Below are 25,810 nucleotides of genomic sequence, written 5' to 3' on the forward strand. Positions count from 1 at the left end.
ATACTCAAGTGGTGAGCCCTTCCTGATATCTGTGCTGCCACAGCTTCATCACTATTGGTACATGAGCTAGGTAGATTATAGCTAGTTCCAGTATGTCGACACATGATGCAATCACACTTCTGATTCCAGTGTAGACATGCCATAATGGTAGTGTGGTGGTCACCTGAAATTTGGCAGGCACATAGTCACAGAGAGGTGCCTTTAGGTGATTTGGTGAAAATTGGTTGTGATTTGTCCAGTCACAAACGTTTAAATAATTATATTTCTTATATGCACACTGATTTTTATAATGTAACAGCTAATAACCTGTCAACCTTCTGTTCACTTTGTGCATGCATTAGATCCACAGGGAATCTTACATCTTTATATATGATGAATGCCTGAGTGTTTGGGAAGGAAATAGACTCTAAAGAGTCCACCCACATTTGATATGATGTGTGAAGTTAAATAAAGAAGGATGCATGGCTCCGTCCTATGTCTGTCCACTGGGTGTATGAAGGTTTGTAAGGAAGAAAATTTTGCACTGTCCGGCTTTGTTAGAGACACTAATTGATATCTCTTTCTCCTGTACCTGGAACTAGTGCCGAGAGCCAATAACTAAACCCAGGTTGGGTTCAGTTATTGCATAGATTTGCCCACATCTAAAAAGCACATTTTCTGAATAAATATTTGCAGTGTTAAAAGGTAAGAAACAAAATGTGGGGAAAAAAGTATCCAGAAAGAATCAGGACTTTGTTTACGCTTCAGTGCGAATTCTCTTTCCAGGTAAAAGCACTCATCTTTCATTGTTGTTTCCTTTAAATGCTTGAAGATCACCTTTGAACTTTGACTCTAACCCATCATAGCAGAGAAAAAAGAAATGCATCTGCTAAATCTTCCATAATAGGAGCGATAAAAACAGAGTTAATGACACATAGAACACAATCAATCTGAACACACAGTGCCTTCCAGACACTTACCTTTCTGTGATTGTTTCTCTGAGTCCACTAGTAACACCCTTAACCACAGTACTAGCTTTGGGGGTCAGCACCACTTGAGATATAAAAAAGGAGCCCTTCTTTCTTCTCTCAATGATTGATGCCTGAAGAAACTGAATCAGTTTTTCTGGGTCTGTTGTGTTTGCCCAAGGAGCTGGCATCATCTGCCCTGGCCAAAGAAATGGTACCTCAAGAGCGACTGGACTGTGATAAAATACCAACACTTGGTAATCCTTCTCCCACAGGTACTGGAGACTTACTTCTTGGGCAAATATAGCAGGGCACATTTTATTTCCAAAGGTGCCTTTGAGCATTTGGACCAGGTTCTCATGATGATATTTCTGCATCCCATAGAAATGATTGAAGTCCAAGAAGACCACTTCCTTATGGTGGTCAGTCAGAAATGCATTGATCTCTTCAAGGCCCTCATTGACTTTGGCACTGAATAAACCATGAGCAAAGTAAAGTTCATTGTCAGGATCTCTGGGTTTGGTGGAAATTCTGAGATCAAAATATCGTATACCTGCACCCAGCTGGCTAGTAAAGTTCATCGTCTGTGTTGCCAACCACTTTCTCATCAACTTTTTAGCCACAGTCCCAAATACGGAGACAAAATTCTGGACAGTTTCTGGTTGTTCAGGTCCAACTGGAGAGGCTTCGTCGATGTAGAAGCTAAAGGAGTCGTGAGACCCTACAAATATAACAAAGAAAAACCAATGTTGCATTCATACACAAAGTTATAAATACTCCTCTTTCAGGATAATCTAATTTTCTGGTCAGCACACAGATACTCTAAAATTGGCCTTTTCCTACCAACCCTCCCACCCCCATCCCACCCCATACATTATTTTCATGGAATCAATATTCACATGTGTTGAAAGTGAATGAATTTAGGGGAGCTAAATGAAATGTGTATTACTTTCATTAGTACCCCTTACTTATGCCCTTAGTACTACTGAAGTCAATGGGCCTGATTATTAGTGTAAGTCAGGAGTAACTCCACAAGTCAGTCAACTTGCAGAAGTGTGTAATACCTATGTAAATGAGGAGAGAATTAGGCCCAATCAGTATGTTCACATGACTAATGGTTAGCTGGATCAGAACCTTTGTGATGAGCAAAAATACATATCCTTGAAATTTTACAAAAGCAAAAGTTTTCAATAGCCCTTAAATATCAGGGGATAGCCGTGTTAGTCTGTATCTACAAAAACAACAAGGAGTCTGGTGGCACCTTAAAGACTAACAGATTTATTTGGGCATAAGCTTTCGTGGCACGAAAGCTTATGCCCAAATAAATCTCTTAATAGCCCTTAAGTGACTTAGGAGCACAGATACCATTTTCAAAAACACCTAAGTCCCACTGACTTTCAATCAGGATCCTAAACCAGTTATTTTTGAAAATTATATCCCAAATCTTTGCACTCATGGGAGAAACAGTGTAAGAATGATAGTTTAATAGTTATAGCTGATGCAGACTCTGTATTCCATTGCTTAGAATGAGGAGGTTCATTGTGTACTTTGAACAATGATGAATTGTAGTGTACCTTTTTGTGTGCTGAGGTTAACTGCATTGCACATTTTTTAAAATTTGTACTACCAAAAAAGGTCAACAACACCTCCACTTTGCACTGCACATTTTCCTTAGTTTCAAGGATTTGTCTTTATCTTGCAATATTCAGTTATTTTGTGTAGTTTGCAGCCACTTTGTATGAAAATTGCAACTACAGTTAAGGGTGTTAGCAATATCTAATAGGTTTTCTATAAGGGGACTATATCTTGCATTGCAAGGAGAAGCACGTGATCTAATAGGTCTTTTTCATCCTTAAGTACTGTCATGCAGTCTAAAGGGAAAGGTGACAGTCTACACTAATATGGTCACCACTGTTACAAAATTGTGAAATATTGTATAAAGTATGCCTTGTGAGGTATCATTGGAAAAGTTGTAATCTGCTAAATATGATCATCTTGTTACAATGTGTATATTGACGCTGTGTGTGGAGTTATGAAATTTTGCTCTGAGTTTGTAACTCAAACATGTTGTGGGTCTGAGAAACATCCACAGGCTAGCTCTTTAGAAATAATAAAGGAGGTGTAAACAAGGATGTCTGCATGTCATCCCTTAAGACCCCTCAGACAGCATGTAGGCAAAGGTGCAAACTAGAATCTGCAATTCAGATAAAGGACAGACGGCAGAGCACATGTGTCATGGAACTGCCTGACCTGTAACTAGGGTGACCAGACGTCCCGATTTTATCGGGACTGTCCCGATATTTGCTTCTTTGTCCCGCGTCCCGACCGATGTTTGGTCGGGACACTGGACAAACAAGAAATTTTGCCCTCCCGGAGGGACTCTTGCCCCCCCCCCCACACCCTGGCTCCGTCCCCTCCTTCCCCCATTGGCTCCCTCCCCAAATCCCCGCCCTGGCCCTGCCTCTTCCCCAACCACGCGGCATTCCTCCTCCCTCCCAGGCTTGCAGCTGCATGGCGGCGCAAGCCTGGAGGGAGGGAGGGGGGTGGTGAGTCAGCTCCGGCACCCGGGCACCGGACGGGCAAAGGGGGGCTGGCAAGGGAGGGAGGGAGACGGGGTGGCTCAGCTCTGAGCCCCCCGCCGTGCCAGAGGGCTCCTGCCAGGGGCAGCGTGGTGGGTCCGGGCGGGGGCAGCGCGGAGTGGGCAGGGACCGGGTGGGCGGCACGGGGGCGTGGGCCGAATCCCCGCTGCTGCTGGGGAGCCCCGCGCCTCTCCCTCCCGCTCGCGGCTGCAGCTCCTTCCCGGCAGGACGTGCCGCCCGCCCAGCGCCTCTCCCGCTCGGCTGCGCTCCAGCGGCTCCTTCCCAGCGGGAGGGAGACTAGGCGCGGGCGCCGCATGTGCCTGGAGCGGCGGGAGGCGCGTCCCGCTGGGAAGGAGTCGCAGCCACGAGCGGGGGTTCGGCCCGCTCCGACCACCTGGTCCCTGCTCCGCACCTTTTTTTTTTGCTCAGCCGGCCCCCCCGCGTCTCTGATCTGGTCACCCTACCTGTAACACAGCCAGGATTTTTTCCAGCCAAAAGGGTCAAGGTATAAAAAGGGGAAACAAAGGCCTCTGGCCACCTTCTTTCTGCCCCATCTCTGAACTGTTAATTCTGACAAGGGAAGTTTTGAACAAAAGGACTGAAGTCCCCAAAGCTCCTTGGGCAACCCAGAGAGACATATAGAAAACTAGATTTAACATTCCTGCTAACATTTTGGACCACATACTCGGATACAACTGAAATGTATTTTACCTGCCTTAACCTTTTCATAACGCTCATTTCTTTTCTTAGTTAATAAATCTTTAGTTAGTTTACTAAAGGATTGGCTACAATGTTGTTTTTGGTGTAAGGTCCTTAGGATCCATTGATTTGGGTGAGTGACTGGTGCCTTGGGGCTGGAAGAACCTAATATGTGGTGATTTTTAGTTTTAATAACCTTTCATCACAGAAGTCCAGTTTGTCCGAGTGGTAATATGGGCTGCTGGAGGGTCGAAAGGGACTGCTTGGGGCTCCATATTAAGCTAGTATAGTGATCCAGGAGCACACATTTGTTGCTGGTTTGGTTAAATCCTATTACAGAATAAAACACCAGTGTGGGAGCATCTGCCCAGTTTTTGTCAGTCTGACCTGAAATTGGCTCTCTCAGCTGTGATCCACACCAGGTACAGTAATAGGGTTGCCAGGTGTCCCATTTTTGACTAGAATGTCTGGTCGAAAAGGGACACTGGCGGCTCCAGTCAGCACCACAGTTAAAAGTCCAGTTGGCGGGGCTGGCAGGCTCCCTACCTGGCTCTGCATGGCTCCCGGAAGCCTTGATATGTCCCTCAGGCTCCTAGGCGGAGGAACGCCCAGGAGGGCTGCGCGCACACTGACCCCACCCTATGCGCCAACTCTGCTGCTCCCATTGGCCAGGGAGCTGCAGGGGCAGCACCTGTGGGTGGAGCTAATGGGAGCTGCAGGGGCGGCACCTGTGGGTGGAAGCAGTGTGCACCGCGCAGAGCCTCCTGGCTGCCCCTACACCTACCGAGATGTTGCCACTTCCAGGGAGCCCCCCAAGGTAAGCGCTGCCCAGAGCCTGCTCCCTGAACCCCCTCCCACATCCCAACCCCCTACCCCATCCCTGAGCCCCCTCCAGCACCCAAACTCCCTCCCAGAGCCCACTCCCCACACCCAAACCCCTACCCAGCCCGGAGCCCCCTCCTGCACCTTGAACCCCTCATTTCTCGCCCCTAGCCCAGAGCCCATACCCCCTCCCACATCTCAACCCCCTGCCTCAGCCTAGAACCCCCTCCCATACTCCAAACCCCTTGGCTCTACCCCCCAGCCTGAAGCCCCCTCCTGCATCCCAAATCCCTCAGACCCAGACCCACCCCAGAGCCCACACCCCATCCCCTGCCCCAGCCCAGAGCACCTTCCTGCACCCTGAACCCATTTCTGGGCCCACCCCGGAGCCTGCACCCCCAGCCAGAGCCCTCACCTCCTCCTGCATCCCAATCCCTTCCCAGCCCAGTGAAAATGAGTGAGTGAGTGAGGGAGGGTGGGGGAGAGCAGGGCTTTGGAGCTGTGCTCTGGCTTTGCTCCAGCTCCAGGCAAAAACCTGCAGCTCCACTGCTCCGGAGCTGCTCCGGGCTCCACTCCAAAGCCCTGGGGGAGTGACGGGGGGGGGGGGGGGGAAGGCACTGAGCAGGGCCTCAGAGAAGAAGCAGGGCATGGGCGAGGCAAGGGTGTTTGGTTTTGTGAGATTAGAAAATTGGCAACCCTATACGGTGACAACTACCATTAGCTTTTGGTTCTTCATCACAAAATGAACAAAAATTTACCCCTCTTTCCTACTATCATACTGCATCCCATTACCTTGCCTGGGATGGGTTTATGGAGCCCAAGCACAACAGGCAACTCTGTGGGTGCAATTCATCAGAGTGAAAAAAGCTTGTACCCAGACCTATCCTGCATTTTGTGCAAATCTCTTTGAAGTCAATGGGACTTTTGTACCTGGAATGGGCTGCAGCACCAGATTCATAAAGTTTCAGGCCAGAAGAGGCCACCAGATCAACTAGCCTGTAGTTGGACCTCCTTATATCACAGGCCACCAACTCCACCCAGTAACTGCACACTGGACCCAACAACTGAAATGAGACCAAAGTATTACAGCGCACAGAAGACTGGAGTTATGTGCCACAGACAGAGAATCAATCAGAGGGACCAAGGTGCACCAGTGCCTGAGGTCCCCACAATGGCAGGGAAAAGAATCAGTGAGATATACCCAGATAATCCCGGCAAGTGACCTGCAGCCATGCACTGGAGATGAAACTGAAAAATCCCCAAGGTCACTGCCAATCTGACCTAGGGGAAAATTCCTTCCTGACCCCGCACATGGTGATCAGTTAAATCCTGGACATGTGAGCAAGAACCAGCCAGCCAACCAACCACCTGAGAGAGAGAGAATTCTCAATGCTACCTCTGGACCTCCCCATCCAATGTCCCATCTCCAGCTGTGGCTATCTTTCATGTTTCAGAGGAAAGAGATACAAAACAAAACAAAACAAAAAACCCAGAAGGTATTGAGGAAGGGGACCTCTGTAGGTGGCCAGATGTAACCCTCAGGAGCTTTTAGGAACATAAAACTAGGCTCTAAGTAATTCAAATTCCTAGCATCAAGGGTGGGATTTTCATCAGCGCCAAAGTGTCAATGACTTTGAAAGCATGAAAGCTGTGGCAAACAACATATCAAGGTTAAAGAAGTCCCCCAGTCTGCTCATTTCTGGATACCACATTAGCTAAACCATGATGAACCTTACACATTGCAATGACAGATGAAAGGTTTTCTTCTTTACATGGAAAAAAGAAAGTCATTACTGCCCATCTCAAGCTTTGGTTGAATTCATCTTTGTTTATTCCAAAAAATACCCTCATCCATTATTAAAACCACCCCTACTAAACAACTCCTTGAAAGTCCCATTGTTTTTCCTTATTATCTTAACTGCCTCCTTCAACTGCATTTTATTTTAAATAAATTGCGAGCTGTGATTAACTTTTTTCTGACAAGTGCCTTGATACCATATTCCTTGCACAGCTGGTTAGATCATAGAGATGTATGTGGCTACACAGAGATACCCTAATAGACTAGATCTGCATACAGAATTTTAATGCTAAATCAAATGGGTACCACCAATTTGAGCAGTGACTCGTGTTTCAACATATTATAGGAAAAATAAATGGAATACATTAAAGGTTCTGCTCAGGTTAGCATGTATGAATGTAGAGATCAAAGCAAACCTCTTATTTAAGACTAGGCTTAGGTTATTGATACTATCCTGGAATGGATCATGTGAACATTTACTACCATGTATATCCTTAATCTAAAAAAAAGTCCCTTTGATTTCAGTAGGATTCTGTATGGAAGTAAGGATATCTACAGTAGCAGCTGATTGCAGGATTAAGCCCCAAATTTGTGGGAAGATAGGAACAGACCAATGGTCTAGTTCAGTGGTTTTCAAACTTTTTTTCTGGCGATCCAGTTGAAGAAAATTGTTGATGCCCGTGACCCAACGGAGTGGGGATGAGGGGCTCGGGGTGTGGGAGGGGCTCAGGGCTGGGGCAGAGGGCTGCGGGGTGGGGCCAGGAATGAGGGATTCAGGTTGTGGGAGGGGGTCAGGGCTCTGAGCTGGGGTTGCAGGCTCTGGGGTGGGGGCTGGGATGAGGGGTTTGGGGTGCAAGAAGGGGCTCTGGTTTTGGGGGGGCTCAGGGCTGGGGCAGGGGATTGGGGCGCAAGGTTGGGCTGCAGATTTACCTCGGGCGGCTCCCGATCAGCGGCACAGCAGGAGTACTAAGGCAGGCTTCCAGCCTGTCCTGGCACCACGGACCACGCTGCACCCCAGAAGTGGCCAGCAGCAAGTCCAGGTCCTAGGCGGAGGTGCGCAAGCAGCTCCATGTGGCTCTTGCCTGCAGGAACTGGCCAATGGGAGTGCGGAGTCGGTGCTCGAGGCAGTGCGTGGAGCCCCATGCCTCCTCCACATAGGAGCCGGACCTGCTGCTGGCCACTTCTGGGTCGCAGCGCAGTGTTGGGATAAGTACGGACTAGCATGCCTTAGCTAGGCAGCACCACTGACGGGACTCTTAACAGCCCGGTCGGTGATGCTGATCAGAGCCGCCACAACCAACTCCCCAAATACACCTGGTCATGGAATCATAGAATATTAGGGTTGGAAGAGACCTCAGGAGGTCATCTAGTCCAGCCCCCTGCTCAAAGCAAGACCAACACCAACTAAATCATCCCAGCCAGGGCTTTGTCAATCTGGGCCTTAAAAACCTCTAAGGATGGAGATTCCACCACCACCTGAGGAAACCCATTCCAGTGTTTCACCATCCTCCTAGTGAAATAGTGTTTCCTAATGTCCAACCTAGACTTCCCCCACTGCAACTTGAGACCACTGCTTCTTGTTCTGTCATCTACCTCCACTGAGACCAGCTTAGCTCCATCCACTTTGGAACCCCCTTTCAGGTAGTTGAAATCAAATCCCCCCTCAGTCTTCAAATCCTATCAAATCCCCCCTCAGTCTTCTCTTCTTCAGACTAAATAACCCCAGTTCCCTCAGCTTCTCCTTGTAAATTATGTGCCCCAGCCCCCTAACTGTTTTTGTTGCCCCCCCCGCTGGACTCTCTCCAATTTGTCCACATCCCTTCTGTAGTGGGGGGACCAAAACTGGACACAATACTCCAGGTGTTGCCTCACCAGTGCCGAATAGAGGGGAATAATCACTTGCCTCGATCTGTTGGCAATGCTCCTACTAATACAGCCCAATATGCCGTTGGCCTTCTTGGCAACAAGGGCACACTGCTGACTCATATCCAGCTTCTCGTCCACTGTAATCCCCAGGACCTTTTCTGCAGAACTGCTGCTTAGCCAGTCAGTCCCCAGCCTGTAGCGGTGCATGGGAGTCTTCCTTCTTAAGTGCAGGACTCTGCACTTGTCCTTGTTGAACCCTATCAGATTTCTTTTGGCCCAATCTCCAATTTGTCTAGGTCACTCTGGACCCTATCCCTACCCTACAGCGTATCTACCTCTCCCCCCAGCTCAGTGTCATCTGCGAACTTGCTGAGGCTGCAATTAATCCCATCATCCAGATCATTAATAAAGATGTTGAACAAAACCGACCCCAGGACCGACCCCTGGGGCACTCCACTTGATACCGGCTGCCAACTAGACATCGAGCTGTTGATCACTACCTGTTGAGCCCAATAATCTAGCCAGGTTTTTAATCCACCTTATAGTTCATTCATCCCAATCCATACTTCTTTAGTATAAAACAGTCATTATTGGTCAGTATAAAACAGTCATTATTTAAATTACTAGAGTCAAGAGGAACAGCACAAAAGTCTCATCGTAGAGGACTAAGCTTGTCAATATAGACAATTTAACTTTTGTAAAGTAACCACAGACAATACAGAGGAGGAGGGGGAGATTCATTTAACGTCTGGCAAGCTTCTGAATATTTTCAGCCAGGGAAATTTAGAAAAGTAATTTTTGTAATTTTAGTATCTTTATGCACAGGCCAGAGTCCAGTGAGCTGGGACTTTTGGGGGCAGGGACAACAGGAGAGGAGAGTGCCATAAGTTTAGAGACACTATGTCATGTTGTGCAGATTGGACAGGAGGAATTCATTAAAAACGTATCAAAAGACAAATGAAATCAAACTACTGTTTGGTTTGCTGATTGACACTATGTATTGAACAGATGTGATCATATCTGGAGCTGACCATGATGATATAAAAATTCTTCCTAGTTGGAGATTATAACTGACTCATAACATCCATAGGTATAAGTAATTTGAACACTTCCAATATGATTTATCATGCACTTGTCAACATCAAAATTTCTCTGTCTTCATCTTGGCCTGTTACCTTTACAAATCTACTCATATGACTTTGAGATTCCAACATCTTTGCACCTGGTAGAAAAGTTATCTTATGGTCCTCGTGCCATCACATCTAATTGTCAATATTCCTGATGATGAGAGGATCTCTTACAACCATCACCTTTATTATATAGCAAACTGGATTCCGTTCTATTGTAAAGCTTACCTAGGTGGGTGAGGAATCCGCCTCCCCCACCTTCCACTAGAAAGTGGGTCTTTAGGGACAACTGTCTGTCAGTGTTCTATCAACTGTGACACTGGCTTCCATAACTGAAGGAAGGATGCCATTTCTGAGGTAAGGTTTCTCTGGGGTACATTAGTTGAAACAATGATAGATTTAAAAATACAATCTTTCTCTGTCTTGCTCATCCTCCCCTTTAGTGTCCCATGCTTCAAGGAAGTGTATTTGCATTCCCGGAGGCAGAATGTGGAAGCACAGTTCAACGGACAGAGCACAGGTCTGGAAACCTGCCACTCCCTGAGTTCTAATCCTTGTTCTACCACTGACTTGCTGTGTGGTCTTGGACTAGTCACCTATTCTTCAACTGCACTCTAAGGACCAGAAATCCCCAGGCTTGCTACAGGTTCTCTGAGACACTCCAGTTTCCTTTCAAGACCTTTGGGATGTATTATGTTCATGTAGTTAGATTAGTAACTGCAAGAGCCCTGAAGACAACTTCCTGCACATGGAAGGCTGCTGATCTGCACCCTTATAATTTGTATCACAATAGTGCCTAGAGGCCCCAACCGATATTGAGCCCCATTATATAGGTAAGTAACAGCTAGCAAGAGAATCTCTGCTCCAAAGAGCTTACAATTTAAACCGACAAGATGGACAGTGGGCGGGAGGCAGAGAAGCAAAGTGACTTGCCCAGAGTCACACAGCAGGAGACCCAGGAACAGAAACCACATCCTATTGCTAGCCCACTATCATATCCATTAGACCATATCGCAATTTTCCTGCAACATATATTCTGCCACAGGCTGCCTCCAAGAAGGGTTAGGTGATGGAGTGGCAGCAGGTCAGTGCAGTGCTCACTGGCAGGCTTTTTAAGTTGCAAAGGAGAAGATCTGACACTCACTCTTTATCTTTCACTCAGAACAAACTCTTTTTTTAATATTGATTCACCCTATTTCCATCTCAATCTTTTCTCTCTCTCTCTCTCTCTCTCTCTCTCGTGTGTGTGCATGCGCACACACACACACACACACACACACACACACACACACAGCTTCTCACTGCTCTGCCAACTTTTTATACCTTTTTTCACTACAATCACTCAGTTCCCCCGCAATCAGTCTCGTCAAGGATTGGCTTCTGTTCCTACATTTACAGCTCTTAATCAGTCACTCCAATTTTATGTACTCAGCAGTGGTAACATGTTTTCATAATTCTCATTCCAAAATAGCTAGTCAGAAAGAAACTTGAAAAATAAAATGCTTACTCACTGGATTTCCACTCAGCCAAACTCCTTTTTAGCATGGAGTCACCCTGTGTATGTTTTTGTTGCTGACCTCTCAGCTTTAGAAGTAATTGCAAATGATGCTTAAAGTGTCTGCAGCATGCACAGTTAAAAAAATAAAGTGGTCAATTTCAACCACTAAGACATTAAGCTTTGATGTACTTACAGGTAGTCAAGCATTATTTAGATATTCAAGAGTAGAATGTACAGTAACATCTAGCTTGCAGGCAAAAAGCTTCTGGTACTTTCATTAAGGAAATGGTCTTAGCTTTCTATAGTGAATTCTTTTAACAGGACAACTGGGAATATGCAGCCTAGTTATCAACATATTTATAGAATCCCTGGAGGGCTATACTCCCCCATTTAAAAAATAATTGGACTCAATGGTGGAAAAAGGACCCTAAGGGAGAATGTATTTCAGTTTAGAAGTTGTTTCTTTAGTTCCCTAGAGATTTACTGAAATATTGCCAACCTACTGTTTCCTGGCTCCCAGCACTGTCCCGTCATCCATAAAAAGGGCAAGCATAAATGGACTTTGGTATGTCTCTCTCCCATTACTGCCCCTCGGCAAATGCTTAGATCCTCTTGCTTAATGGGGGTCTGGTGACTGCCTCCTACAACAGTTATCCTGAAATGAAATACTTCTTCAAAGCAGTGACAGACTCCATCACATCCTCAGTAACGTTCTCAAGATTCACAAGCCATAGCAAGGCACAAGTAGGATACACAGGTCTGACACATTTTCTGACACCATAACCCCCAAATCTTTTTCAGAGTCACTGCTTCCCAGGATAGGGTCTCCCCATGGGCGATGTGTGAACCCCCCATTTGGGGAAGCTCACCCCTAGCCTCGGCCCTGCCCCTTCCACCCAAGGCCCCGCCCCTCCCCTGCCGGAGCCCCCCACCACGGCTGGAGGAGCCCTGCCCCAGCCAGCTCAAGTCCCAGCTGTCCCGTCCTAGCCCCGGGCTGGATGGGCAGCCCCAGCACTGGCCCAAGTCACGCCGAGTCCTGGGCAGGTGGCAGGCCCACCCTAGCCTCAGCCCCCACCCGCTTTAGGCGAGAGGCTGAGTAAGGGTGGCAAGAAGAGCAGGGACACCATGGGGAAGAGCAGGATGCAGGAGAAGGCCTTGGCGTGGAGCATGGGCAGGGCTATGCCTGGCTGTTTGGAGAGGCTTAGCCTCCCCTGGCCTGCAATACTCGCTGCCCATGGGTCTCCTATCCTGTAAACTTGGCCTACATTCTTTATTCCTAGATGTTAAAGTTAAAAATTACTTAGACAAATAGATGTCTTCAAGTCAGCAGGGCCTGATGAAATACATCCTAAAATACTCAAGTAGCTAACTGAGGAGATACCTGAACCATTAACGATTATCTTCAAATACTCATGGGAGATGGGAGAGATCCCAGAGGATTGAAGAGGGCAAATATAGTGCCAATCTATAAAAACGGAATAAGGACAACCCAGGGAATTACAGACCAGTCAACTTAACTTCAGTACTCAGAAGGATAATAGAGCAAATAATCAAGCAATCCATTTGCAAATACTTAGAAGATAATAAGGTGGTAAGTAACAGTCAGCATGGATTTGTCAAAAACAAATCATGTCAAACCAACCTAACAGCTTTTTTGGACAGGTTAACACACCTTGTGGATAAGGGGAAAGCAGCAGATGTGATATACCTTGACTTTAGTAAGGCTTTTGATACTGTCTCGCATGACCTTCTCAAACACAATTTAGGGAAAAATTATGACTAGATGGAGCTCCTGTAGGGTGCGTGTATAAATGGTTGGAAAATCATTCCCAGAGAGAAGTTATCAGTGGTCCACAATCAATCTGGTGATTGAGTGGGGGCCTGCAGGGATCAGTTCTGGGTCTAGCTCTGTTCAATATCTTCATCAATGATTTAGATAATTGGCACAGAGTGCACACTGATAAAGTTTGCAGATGATGCTAAGCTGGGAGGAGTTGCTAGTGCTTTGGAGGATAGGACTAAAATTCAAAATGATCTGGACAAACTGGAGAAATGATCTGAAGTAATTAGGATGAAATTCAATAAGGACAAATGCAAAGTTCTCCACTTAGGAAGGAACAGTCAGTTGCACACATACAAAATGGGAAATGACTGCCTAAGAAGGAGTACTGCGGAAATGGATCTAGGGTTATAGTGGATCACAAGCTAAATATAAGTCAATAGTATAACACAGTTGCAAAAAAGCGATCATCATTCCGGGACATATCAGCAGGCGTGTTGTAAGTAATTATTTTGTTCTACACCCCACTGATAAGTATCTACTGGAGTATCGTGTCCAGTTCTCAGTGCCACATTTCAGGAAAGATGAGGATAAAGTCCAGAGAAGAGCAACAAAAATGATTAAAGGTCTAGAAAACATGACCCATGATTGAAAAAATTGGGTTTGTTTAGTCTGGAAAACAGAAGACTGAGGGGGGACATGGTAACAGTTTTCAAGTACATAAAAGGCTGTTACAGGGAGGATGGTGAAACATTGTTCTCATTAACCTCTGAGGACAGGACAAAAAGCAATGGGCTTAAATTGCAGCAAGGGAAGTTTAGATTGGACATTAGGAAAATCTCCCTAACTGTAAGGGCAGTTAAGCAGTGGAACAAACTTCTTAGAGAGGCTGTGGAATCTACGTCACTGGAGGTTTTTGAGAACAGGTTAGACCAGTGGTTCCCAAACTTGTTCCGCCGCTTGTGCAGGGAAAGCCCCTGGCGGGCCGGGCCGGTTTGTTTACCTGCCACGTCCGCAGGTTCGGCCAATCGCGGCTCCCAGTGGCCGCGGTTCGCTGCTTAATTTACACTTAATTTACCTAAAAAGTGTGTGGGTGCATGCATGCAAAACAGACAGATTGGGAGGCGTGTCTTTAGGTCTGTCCCAATTCCTACTGCAGAAGCAAAGTTCAGTTACTTGTTTCCTTGAACCCTAAATCAGCTTATATCACAGTTCACATTTTCAAGGTTACCTTTGTAAGGAAGAGGGCTAGAAACTTCCTTTTTAAACAAGTTAATAAATAAAAGAGAGCAAGCTGAGATTCTTCTTTGTATTTATAGCTCTCCAAATAGGGTGCACGTGCTACAGCTATGGGTTTCATGAGCCAACTGCTGAGGCAGTTTTTTTTAAAAAGGCAATATAACCACATACAGCCCTCCTAACAGCAGGTTTCTCCTTCTCCTTTGATAATTTCGTTAGTCTCTTGTAATTATTTGTGTAGGAGGAAGTGTTGCAATGTTTTCTATGAAAATTTACAAAGTTAAAAAGACATCCCTGAGTGTACATACCCTCCCACCTCTTCCCAGTCAACCCACCACCCCCAGGCAGATTTCAGTTTAGAACTTGTACAGATAAATGAAAGCATGATGGGAGATTATTTCAGAGGCAAGCCCTTGTTGGGTGCTTCAGCACAGAATAGTAATTTCACCAAATGTGGGCTCCACATTAAGAACCCTATTCTACATTCTTTACTCAGGCGAATGTCCTTTAACGTCAGTTAACTGACCAAGGACAGCAGGATTAGGCCTTAACACAGAATCAATGTGGAACTGACTAATCGGCATGTTGAATCAGCTCATTAGAGATTGCATGCTGTGCTAGTACATTAACAAAGCAGGTGCTCCTTATGAGGGAACAAGATAAACTCCTCTGGGAATTAGGCTTCTAATGCCTATTTATGCCACTGAAAAGTGCCCCACACTTGTAAAAGACAAGTAGATTTTCCATGAAGGACTGCAAGCTGAAGCTAGAGAAATTCAGATTAGAAACAATGCTCAAATTTCTAACACAGAGTAGTTAACCATTGGAATAATTTACAGTAGAACCTCAATTACAAACACCTCGGGAATGGAGGTTGTTTGTGACTCTGAACAAAACGTTATGGTTGTTCTTTCAAAAGTCTACAACTGAACATTGACTTAATACTGCTTTGAATGTGTGTGTGTGTGTGTGTGTGTGTGTGTGTGCGCGTGCGCGCGCGTGCGGGTGTGTGCACGTGCATACGCATGGCCTGAGTGCATACTTCTGGTTCCAAATGAGGTGTGTGGTTGACTGGTCAGTTTGTAACTCTGGTGTTCATAACTCTGAGGTTCTATTGTACCAATGGATGTGGTGGATTCTCCTTCACCAGAAGCCTTTAAATTAAGATTGTCTATCTTTCTAAAAGATGATCTAGTGTCAACCAAAAGTCATGGGCTTGATACAGGAAATAACTGGGTGAAATTCCATCGCTTGTGTTATGAAGGTCAGATAGGAGATCATAATGGCCCCTTCTAGCCTAAAATATCAAAATTTCAGCACAGCATATGAAGATTTAATTTTCATATCAAACATTCAGTTAAAGTGCATCACATTCCTTAATACTTTTTTTCAGTGCATTACAGATTACCCAGATCTGAATTTAGGGGCCCAAATACAACTCTCCTTCCAAATTAACCACAAGGGGCCAGATCCTCAGCAGGCACAAATCAGCATAGCTCCTTTAATGAGGATCTTTCCCAAATCTTTGCGAACCTTGTGGCATGCGTCCTTTTTGAGAAGAGCAAACAAACCTGAGCTTGTTATTTTTCCTTTCTCTGTTAAAGCTCAATGCTGCTTGTTTAGATGTATCAGGGAAAAAAAAATCTTTATCAGATTTGTTAACAGTCTGGTTAAGTAGTAGTCTCACACAGCAAAGTACCATATTAGTTATTTTCTCTTCTCTTAGTTCAAGGAATAGCATATAAAATATGACTGGTCTGTGGCAGGGAAAAAATAGCAAGGAGGATATCCACTGGTAAGCATAAAATTCATGAGCCAGCAACCATTTAGGGTATGTTTTACTGTAGCACCAGCGCATCCAGGCCAAAAATATCATCAGCACCCATGTTATACTTCTTGGGGCAATCAGCAGTGCTTGCGTTTTGAGCTTATGCCTTCGAGAGTAGCATTAACCTATGATGACCCAAAGTGGCTTTGTTCTGCTGAGCATAAGAAATGGCATCTCACCAATCCTAGTGCCTTCCTATCATAATTCTTGTTCAGAACCCTGATGCTACCCACTGACAAGACAGCCTTGAAGGGCAGAATGTCATGTGATAGAATTTTCCTCTTAAAGCCTCTATTGATTTGTTACTATCCTCCCTTCTTCACACAGATACACATAAAACCCTATTTAAGATATGACCCAGGATGACAGCCTTTGTACTCTTAAAAATACCAAATTAAAGACACCCCCTTAGCCCTGAGCTGCTATTTGTTTGATTTCCTTTCATGACTAGCAACAGACCTTACTAGTGTTTGTACTATGGAGAGAAATTTCCCTTAAAATACATTGCTTCGGATTATACGGTTTCCTCACAAAACTTCCTTTCTTGCCAATTACTGGATCTATTCTTGCAAAGGGACATTTTGCATCCATGGATTATGCATCCCATTTTACCTCTATTACAGACAGTACAGTCCTTTCCTAATCCAGGGCTGTCTTGGATGTATATTTTTAGCTTCACTATGGACTTTATTGAATTAGGCCTCTTTCCTTTTCTACCACTGTAACATATTCAATTAAATCTTTAAATGACCTTAAAAGATATAACTCACATTGCTCCCTACTACAATACAGTACCGATATTATGCTGTGGACTACAGTACAGTGGGCACTTTTAAGAGCTGGATATTTGATTGCCACAGTAACTTTAAACTAACATATTTTACATTCTGAATAAAGGGAATATGGCAAATACCACTGGTTTACAATTTTTGAGAAGACGTCTGCTTCAGAGATAAAATGTGCTATTTATTATGTATTTTGATGTGCTGAATTCAAATATGACAATTAAAACAACTGATTGGCTACTGTTTCTAAGATATTTAAGTTTTTACATTTTATGTCTATGTATATTGTGTAGATAGTAGAGTTTTAATCATAAATTGTAAACCTAGGTCTTTTCATGTGTTTATGGTTGCTTTACATGATAATATTTCACCTGTCCTGTTTATGTAACACTTTAAAAATCAGCAAAAGGGTTATATAAATAAAATTTATTATGAAACAAAAGGCAAAAAACTATTATGTACATAGTTTAGTCCTATTCAGTGTCTACTCAGCGCTTCTTGGCTTGTCTCTTGTATTCATTAAATGGAGCATCTCTTGTCACTGTCCAGCAATAGTCTGCAAGCATTGGTGGGCTCCATTTGCCCTGATAGCGTTTCTCCATTGTTGCAATGTCCTGGTGAAATCGCTCGCCGTGCTCGTCGCTCACTGCTCCGCAGTTCGGTGGAAAAAATCTAGATGAGAGTGCAAAAAATGTATCTTTAGTGACATGTTGCAACCAAGGCTTTTGTATGCCTTGAGGAGGTTTTCCCACCAACAACCTGTAGTTGTCTGCCTTGTTGTTTCTGAGAAAATTTATTGCCACTAACTGGAAGGCTTTCCATGCTGTCTTTTCCTTGCCACGCAGTGCATGGTCAAATGCATCATCTCGAAGAAGTTCACGAATCTGAGGACCAACAAAGACACCTTCCTTTATCTTAGCTTCACTTAACCTTGGAAATTTTCCACGGAGGTACTTGAAAGCTGCTTGTGTTTTGTCAATGGCCTTGACAAAGTTCTTCATCAGACCCAGCTTGATGTGTAAGGGTGGTAACAAAATCTTCCTGGATTCAACAAGTGGTGGATGCTGAACACTTTTCCTCCGAGGCTCCAATGACTATTGGAGTGGCCAATCTTTCTTGATGTAGTGGGAATCTCTTGCACGACTATCCCATTCACAGAGAAAACAGCAGTACTTTGTGTATCCAGTCTGCAGACCAAGCAAGAGAGCAACAACCTTCAAATCGCCACAGAGCTGCCACTGATGTTGGTCATAGTTTATGCACCTCAAAAGTTGTTTCATGTTGTCATAGGTTTCCTTCATATGGACTGCATGACCAACTGGAATTGATGGCAAAACATTGCCATTATGCAGTAAAACAGCTTTAAGACTCGTCTTCGATGAATCAATGAACAGTCTCCACTCATCTGGATCGTGAACGATGTTGAGGGCTGCCATCACACCATCGATGTTGTTGCAGGCTACAAGATCACCTTCCATAAAGAAGAATGGGACAAGATCCTTTTGATGGTCACGGAACATGGAAACCCTAACATCACCTGCCAGGAGATTCCACTGCTGTTGTCTGGAGCGCAACAGCTCTGCCTTACTCTTGGGTAGTTCCAAATCCCTGACAAGGTCATTCAGTTCACCTTGTGTTATGAGGTGTGGTTCAGAGGAGGAGGATGGGAGAAAATGTGGGTCCTATGACATTGATGGTTCAGGACCGGAAGTTTCATCCTCTTCCTCGACTGACTCAAGTGAGAATGATTCTGGTGCATCAGGAACCGGCAGTCCTTCTCCATGGGGTACTGGGTGTATAGCTGATGGAATGTTTGGATAATGCACAGTCCACTTTTTCTTCTTTGACACACCTTTCCCAACTGGAGGCACCATGCAGAAGTAACAATTGCTGGTATGATCTGTTGGCTCTCTCCAAATCATTGGCACTGCAAAAGGCATAGATTTCCTTTTCCTGTTCAACCACTGGCGAAGATTTGTTGCACAAGTGTTGCAGCATATGTGTGGGGCCCACCTCTTGTCCTGATCTCCAATTTTGCAGCCAAAATAAAGGTGATAGGCTTTCTTAACCATAGTGGTTATACTGCGCTTTTGTGATGCAAAAAGTCACTTCACCACAAACATAGCAGAAGTTATCTGCACTGTTCACACAAGTACGAGGCATCTCTGCTCACTTTGGCTAAACAGAAATGTGTCCCTTTGCAAAATCAAACACTGACAAATAAGAGAGCACGACACTGTATGATTTCTAGAGCTGATATAGGGCAATCTGTTCAGCAGAGTGATGTAAGCTTCGTTATGATTGCATCATCCATGACTTCTAGGAATAACATGACGCAATTCATATCATGTATGATGCAATACCAGCTTCAGATTGCATCATTCATTGTTTTGCCTAAAAAGCAAGTACTGTCCAAACCCAGTCATAGATTTATTCATAGATCCAGTCAAAGATGTATTTTAGTCATTTTTGGTTTAAATTGAGATCCCTTCCCTTTATAACTCACTTATCCTCCGCCATTCCCAAGTCAAGGGTCGTATATACTGACCCAATAGCATATCTTGAAAACTAGAGCCAATCAACAATTTTAAGCATCATTTTCGTTCTCAGTGACCCAGAATTAGTAAAGTTTGACTACATTTATTTCAGAAGCATTTTGGCTGTAGAGCAGTGTACTCTTATAAACTGACCTCTATGGGTTTTTTTAAGCATGATGCACAATTTCAAATAGATAAATGAAATGATTTAAAAAAATAAAACTAAGTTAAATGTATTGTCATTTTTGGTAGAACCACATGTTCTCTAATTGACTTTCAGTGGAGCTGCAGGTGCTCTAGAACCTCTGGAAATTATGCTTGGTGTTTTGGTGGGCTTAAGCTAAATCTGAGATTTACATGCCCACTTAACATGGATAGTAGTTTGTGGTTTTTTTTAAGCTAGTTCAAATCCCTTGTAAAAAAGATGAGGTTTGCAGATTTCAGGATGACAACTGGCCAATAATGAACCCAAGTAGAAGCTGTTAAGTTTTCACATTTTTATCCGTTAGATTGCCTACCATCTTGTTTATCTAGGTTGCATGGATGGATTAAATGAGGTTGTATGAAATGCATCAAATCCCTCTTTCACTGGCTTTAAAAGTGGATTTTCCATGACTCTTAGTGTATCGCCACACTGTAATTGAGGCAGGTGATTGTAGCATGTGTAGACATATCCAAGACAGCTTTAACCTAGTTAGCTCCTGTACTGATAGCTGTGAAGCCCCAACAGCAAGGGCTTCCTAAAGGTGCAAGCCCACTAAGGATCCTGAGTGATTACTTGGGTGGGTACTTCACCGCTATTAGTACATGAGCTTGCTAGATTAACACTATCTTGGGTATGTCTGCATGTGCTGACATCACACACCCCAACTGCAGTGAAAATATACCATTTATGTCTCTGTAAGAAAGCCACTGCAGTCTGAAATTCATCTCCAGGAGATTTTTCAAGGTAAGATTTTTAGATTGTTTGTATAAGTTTCAAACTTCTGCAAGGAAGCCTTCGATGCAAAGAATAAGGATTCCTGCAGCACCTTAATGCTCATACTGAGTCTGACCACTGGTGTATCAGTGCCTGGGGATAGGGTGGCCTAGGGATGCCATTGACAGAGTTCTCTATTACTAGGAAAAGACATAGAAATCTAGCCTATGTGCATTTTCTCAGTCACTGAGCCAGTAAGGGCAAATCCAAGTAGTTCACTTGATCCTTGTGAAAGGAAATTGAGAGATCAAGTAGGGAACATGTTATAGATGGGGTCCTACCAATTCACATCCATTTTGATAAATTTCACTATCATAGGATTTTAAAAAATTTACATTTCATGATATTTAAATCTGAAATTTCACAGTGTTGTAACTGTGGGGGTCCCGATTCTAAAGGAGGTTTGGGGGGGATGGTCACAAAGATATTATAGGGCAGTGCTTCTCAAAGCCAGTCCACCGCTTGTTCAGGGAAAGCCCCTGGCGGGCCGGGCCGGTTTGTTTACCTGCCGTGTCCACAGGTTCGGCCGATCGCGGCTCCCAGTGGCTGCGGTTCGCCGCTCCAGGCCAATGGGGGCTGCGGGAAGGGCGGCCAGCACATCCCTTGGCCCACGCCGCTTCCCGCAGCCCCCATTGGCCTGGAGCGGCGAACCGCGGCCACTGGCAGCCGCAATCAGCCGAACCTGTGGACGTGGCAGGTAAACAAACTGGCCCAGACTGCCAGGGGCTTTCCCTGAACAAGCGACTTTGAGAAGCACTGCTGTAGGGGGGATGCCGTATTGCCACCCTTACTTCTGCAATGCTGCTGGCAGCGGTGCTGCCTTCAGAGCTGGACCTTTAGACAGCAGCCATGGAGCTTCCTGCAGCCAGGGGAGGTTCCTGGAGGTGGGTCTGACTGGCCCTGGGAGCAGCCGGTGCTGCGAAGAAGGAAGTCTTATCCCTCCCCAGCGCAGCTGGGACTAGCAGCTAAAGCCTGGTGCAAGGTAGGAGCCCCTGGCTGGGACATCCCCATTCTTGCCCCTCCTTAAGGGCTAAAGGGGCCTAGGGCTGGCTGTTACAGCACCCTGGGTGGTTGATCACATCGCCCACCCTTAAAGCCAGCCCTGCCCCCTGCAAAAAGTGATGACCCCCCCCCCATACCATGCCACCCTCACTTCTGTGCTACTGCTGGCAGTGGCACTGCCTTCAGAGCTGGGTGCACAGCCAGTAGCTGCCATACTATACTCTCCAGCCATGCAACTCTGAAGGCAGTGCTGAAGGAAGGCTGGCAATACCTCAACCCCACTACGATAGCCAGATTTCAAGGTGGAGAACAGATTTCACGGTCTGTGACGCATTCTTCATGGCCGTGAATTTGGTAGGGCCCTAGCTATAGAGCAAGTCTTCCACTGATGCCACACTTCTTGTACAGTTTTGAGGCAGACTTTGGTTCACTATGGCACATTTCTTGCTGGGGCAAAAACAAAGAAGCGCAGGTCTGGGCATTTGCAGGCTGCAGCTACACAGAATAGTAGAAAGTTTTGTTACCCGATTGTTGTACGTAGCTACTGTTCATAATAAAGGGTTTATCTTGACAGCACTCTGCTCATCAGTAAGATACTACAGAGAATAATTCCCCTTTCTGAAGTTGGTTCCCAAAGGTTCCATGAATAAATCCTTCCTATAGATCCATTTCTATCATGACACCTGCACAAAACTAGCTGACAGACAATGGCAAGGTTGATAGGAAACTGCGGTTAATTCACCTAGGGGAGGAAAATAAATTAAAATATTGTATTGTGAAGACATGGCCAATCACCACCTTGACCACTTCACAAGTACGTTGTACCCTTTACCTTTATTTACCTGGTGTTTTTACACTGGAAGGTCTTCTACCACGAACTAGGTCTTATTTTAAGGTTTGCTCCATGCCTAGCACATTTTAGGTGTTATCAGAAACAAAATAGCCTCTAGCTATCATACTTATATTAGAAACATCTCTAGTGGTGATGTACCACAAAAGGTTGCTCTCATACAGGGTCATCTCAGTTAGAAGGAAGGTCACTGCAACATTTGGGCTCAATGTGAATGAGTGGGAATGGATTAAATCAGACCCTGAGATGTACATGGGAAAGAATTCTGCTTTCCCTATACCGGGAAATCAAGTGCCTTAGGAAGAGAGTAAAGAATTAATCCTAGATACTCCATGCCTGATTCCCCACTCCCTTGCACTTTGTGGCATCATTTACGCCTTTGCAAAGTGGGTGTAAAAAGCTCACACTCATGAGAGGACTCTGATTTGTTAATGTTTTACAATTAGTTTAGTAAGTAGCTACACCAGGTGCAAAGCAGCAGAGAACCAAGCCCTATGTATTCACTCTTAGCTGCTGTAAATAAGCTTAAAGGCATTTCTCATTGATCTGGATTACTGCCATCAAGCTGAGACTGATGGCCGAAAGCATACCACTGACATTCTACTGTCTAGTGCCAGAGATCAGAGCATCTAGTACTGCTGTGCCTTACAGTATGCACCTACTGTTTGCACAGCCACCTGGTGTGAAAGCACTGCAGATTAGGAACCCTTTCCAGGAGGCCTCCATTCAGCTCCTCCACGGGAAGGTAAACAGGATCATCAGTATTTGATTTTTAGCTGTGCCTGTAGAATAAGGCTAACAATCTCATTCAAAGATTTGACAAGTCATGTTTCAAGATTGGCATGGCATCATTAGGTGCTATACAGAGATTTCCTAACCCATCAGAGGATGTCATCCTCCGATGTTCTTTACTTGGCACTGTAAATCAGATGTCATAAAATGGTACCATCTCCTCCTGCTATATGACATTTCATCAGCAACATCTCTTGCACAACATTTTAATGTTCCAAATCTCATGTGACCTCATTAGTTACTGTAAATTGTCCTTCCTAACAGTATGTACAGGGGTAGAAATTGTAATACCGGGACTGTATATGTATGTTGCAGGAGGAAAAGGATTAAGACAGGGGTAATCAATAGGCAGACTGCTGGCCAAATCCAGACTAGCAGTTGCTTTTGAACAGACCCCCCCAAATTTTTTTTATTTACTTATCTTTATTTTCTCTGGAATCTGGACCTTGATTATACCTTGACCAAGAAATTTAGACCTTGACTAAAAAAATTGACTACCCTGGGTTAAGACAACCATGGAACATCACATGACAGGATCTTTGCCATAAAATACTCATCTGCAACCTGCTGTTACCAGGACTAGAAGACAATGGGCAAAAGGTCTATTGCAAGTGGTGTGCCATGGATTTGTGAAGGACAGCAATGGAGTAATGCATACAATATGAAAAGGAAATCTTGAGTACAAACAAAAAACAAGCCAAACCATTTGATGACTACTCAATGGGAACAAGTGATAGGTGACTTGTGCTACTTCTTAATTTTCCATAATTGAGGTGTGGTTAGTGGTGAAAGTAGATTGAAACAGAAAGGGGAATGCTCACTGCACATCAAAAGGGGGAGACACGGGGAGCACTGCTTAGCCAGCCAGGGAGGAGTGAATGAGCTCCTCTCTGCTTTTATTTCAGCCTCTGGACATGGAGAAATCATGACAACGGAGCATAGGAATTATCAAACTGGATCAGACCTGAAGAGAATCTAGCCCAGTGTCCAGTCTCTGACAATGGCTGGAATCAGATGTTTCAGAGGAAGGTGCAGGAACAGCAGGCAGATGAGGGATAATCTGCCTCCATATTAGGTCTCATCCAGATCTCTAATAGTTAGAGATTGGCTTAAGCCCTGAAGCATGAGGTTTAATATTCCTTCCAAAATTTTCATCATCATTAATTATAACTCTGGATATTCTTGATAGCTGTATAAATATCCAATTACTTTTGAGCCTGAAGGCCCAGGATTTGACAAAGAATGGAAGAAAAAAAATGTATCAAACTACAAAAGATCTCGAGACGTTTCTCAAACAATATTCTGTGAACATAAGAGTAGCTTTGATGCTATTTCAACTAGCTCATTAAAATAAAAACCACCTTGTAAAATAGTTAAAATTTTGAGAAAGCAAGTGACAGAGAAATAATAGGTAGGATTGTAAAACAAGTCAAGCAGTGAGTTGCATCGCTTGGTGTACATCCTCTGTGCCCCAAGGAATACGAGGAAAACAATCATAATTCCATTTTGAAAAACAGGAGTGCAACAAGAAAAGATTCACAAAATGTAAAAGGATTCAACTGAGTAAGGCCAATTTACACTAGCTGAAGATCAGGTCAATAACGTTTAATAAGCAGTCAAGTACAAAGAGCGCTCCATCCAATTAATCTTAGCACTCAGCTGTCTGAGTTTGCTCAGGTTTCTGAAAACATGTAGTTCACACTGGGCATATGCATGGCTTAATACAAGCATTACCTCAGCTGCTTCCTGCTAAAATTACATCAACATATCATTTGCATAGTCAGAAATATACATGTCCAGGGGTGCTAGAACAATTTGTAAAGTGTGTGTGGAGGGGAAGAGGGGGTGGAGGTGCTGAGAGCCACTGAACCAAACTGTAAACCCTGTATATGATGGAAACCACTTCAAACCAGGGGGTGTTGATGCACCCCAAGCATCTATGTACATGTAATTTGACGCCTATCCTTATCCTTCCACCACATCAATTTTGTGTCCACTGTTAATATATAAACTGGTAAATATATTTTAAACACTTTTCAAAGCAACTGAATCACTTACATTCAAGACTGAAATAAACAATATCTCACAGGTTTTCTCCGGTCACACCTGCTAACACGTCTCTCTCCAGCAGGAGTATGTTGTGGCTGTAATATGATGCTGCCTGGGCTTGGAAACCTTGACAATGCTGATGTCTGCAATAATCCTGCAACTGGCAACTTTGGGGGATCTGATATTTGGTAGGATTTTGCTGACACCAAAATTCTTTTATTGTTCCTTGCTAATCGAGCTGTCACCTTTTCCTTTGGCATTAATAAGCATAGATCACCATAGTATCTCAGCAGAATTATCACAGCCAAAACGAGCTTGGGGTCTACCTTCCCGTATAGCTCTCCAAGGCAAGCTCAGATATTTCAGGTCAAGTCACTGGCAGGGATCTGCCCACACCCCAGACTGTCAGTTTGTTACCCTGTTGCAACAGTAAAGACTCTGGCTGTTTTCTAATTGTTGTGCTGTTCTTATTAAGGCGAGGTGACATTGTACTTAACAATTAAGTTATGTTTATTAACATCATATTGTGGTGTAAGCTGCACCCTGCCACTTACTCTGTTCTATCCCTTGCAGTCCAGAAACCTCCCTTGCAAAATGGTGGATGACCTTTGCCCTCTGCAGCCACACTCCACA

General features: G+C 44.5%; 1 protein-coding gene across 1 annotated transcript in view; it reads right to left on the minus strand.

Moving 5' to 3' along the window:
- PLCXD3 (phosphatidylinositol specific phospholipase C X domain containing 3) overlaps nt 1-25,810 on the minus strand; it is a 141,673-nt gene that overhangs the window by 48,775 nt on the left and 67,088 nt on the right. Inside the window, exon 2 of the mRNA XM_024198988.2 lies at nt 960-1,668. Within this exon, the coding sequence (XP_024054756.1) occupies nt 960-1,668 (709 nt within the window). The remainder of the gene's footprint in view (nt 1-959; nt 1,669-25,810) is intronic.

Source organism: Terrapene carolina, unplaced genomic scaffold (genome assembly GCF_002925995.2).
Source record: "Terrapene carolina triunguis isolate 2854851 unplaced genomic scaffold, T_m_triunguis-2.0 Scaffold69, whole genome shotgun sequence".
Classification (NCBI taxonomy): domain Eukaryota; kingdom Metazoa; phylum Chordata; order Testudines; family Emydidae; genus Terrapene; species Terrapene triunguis.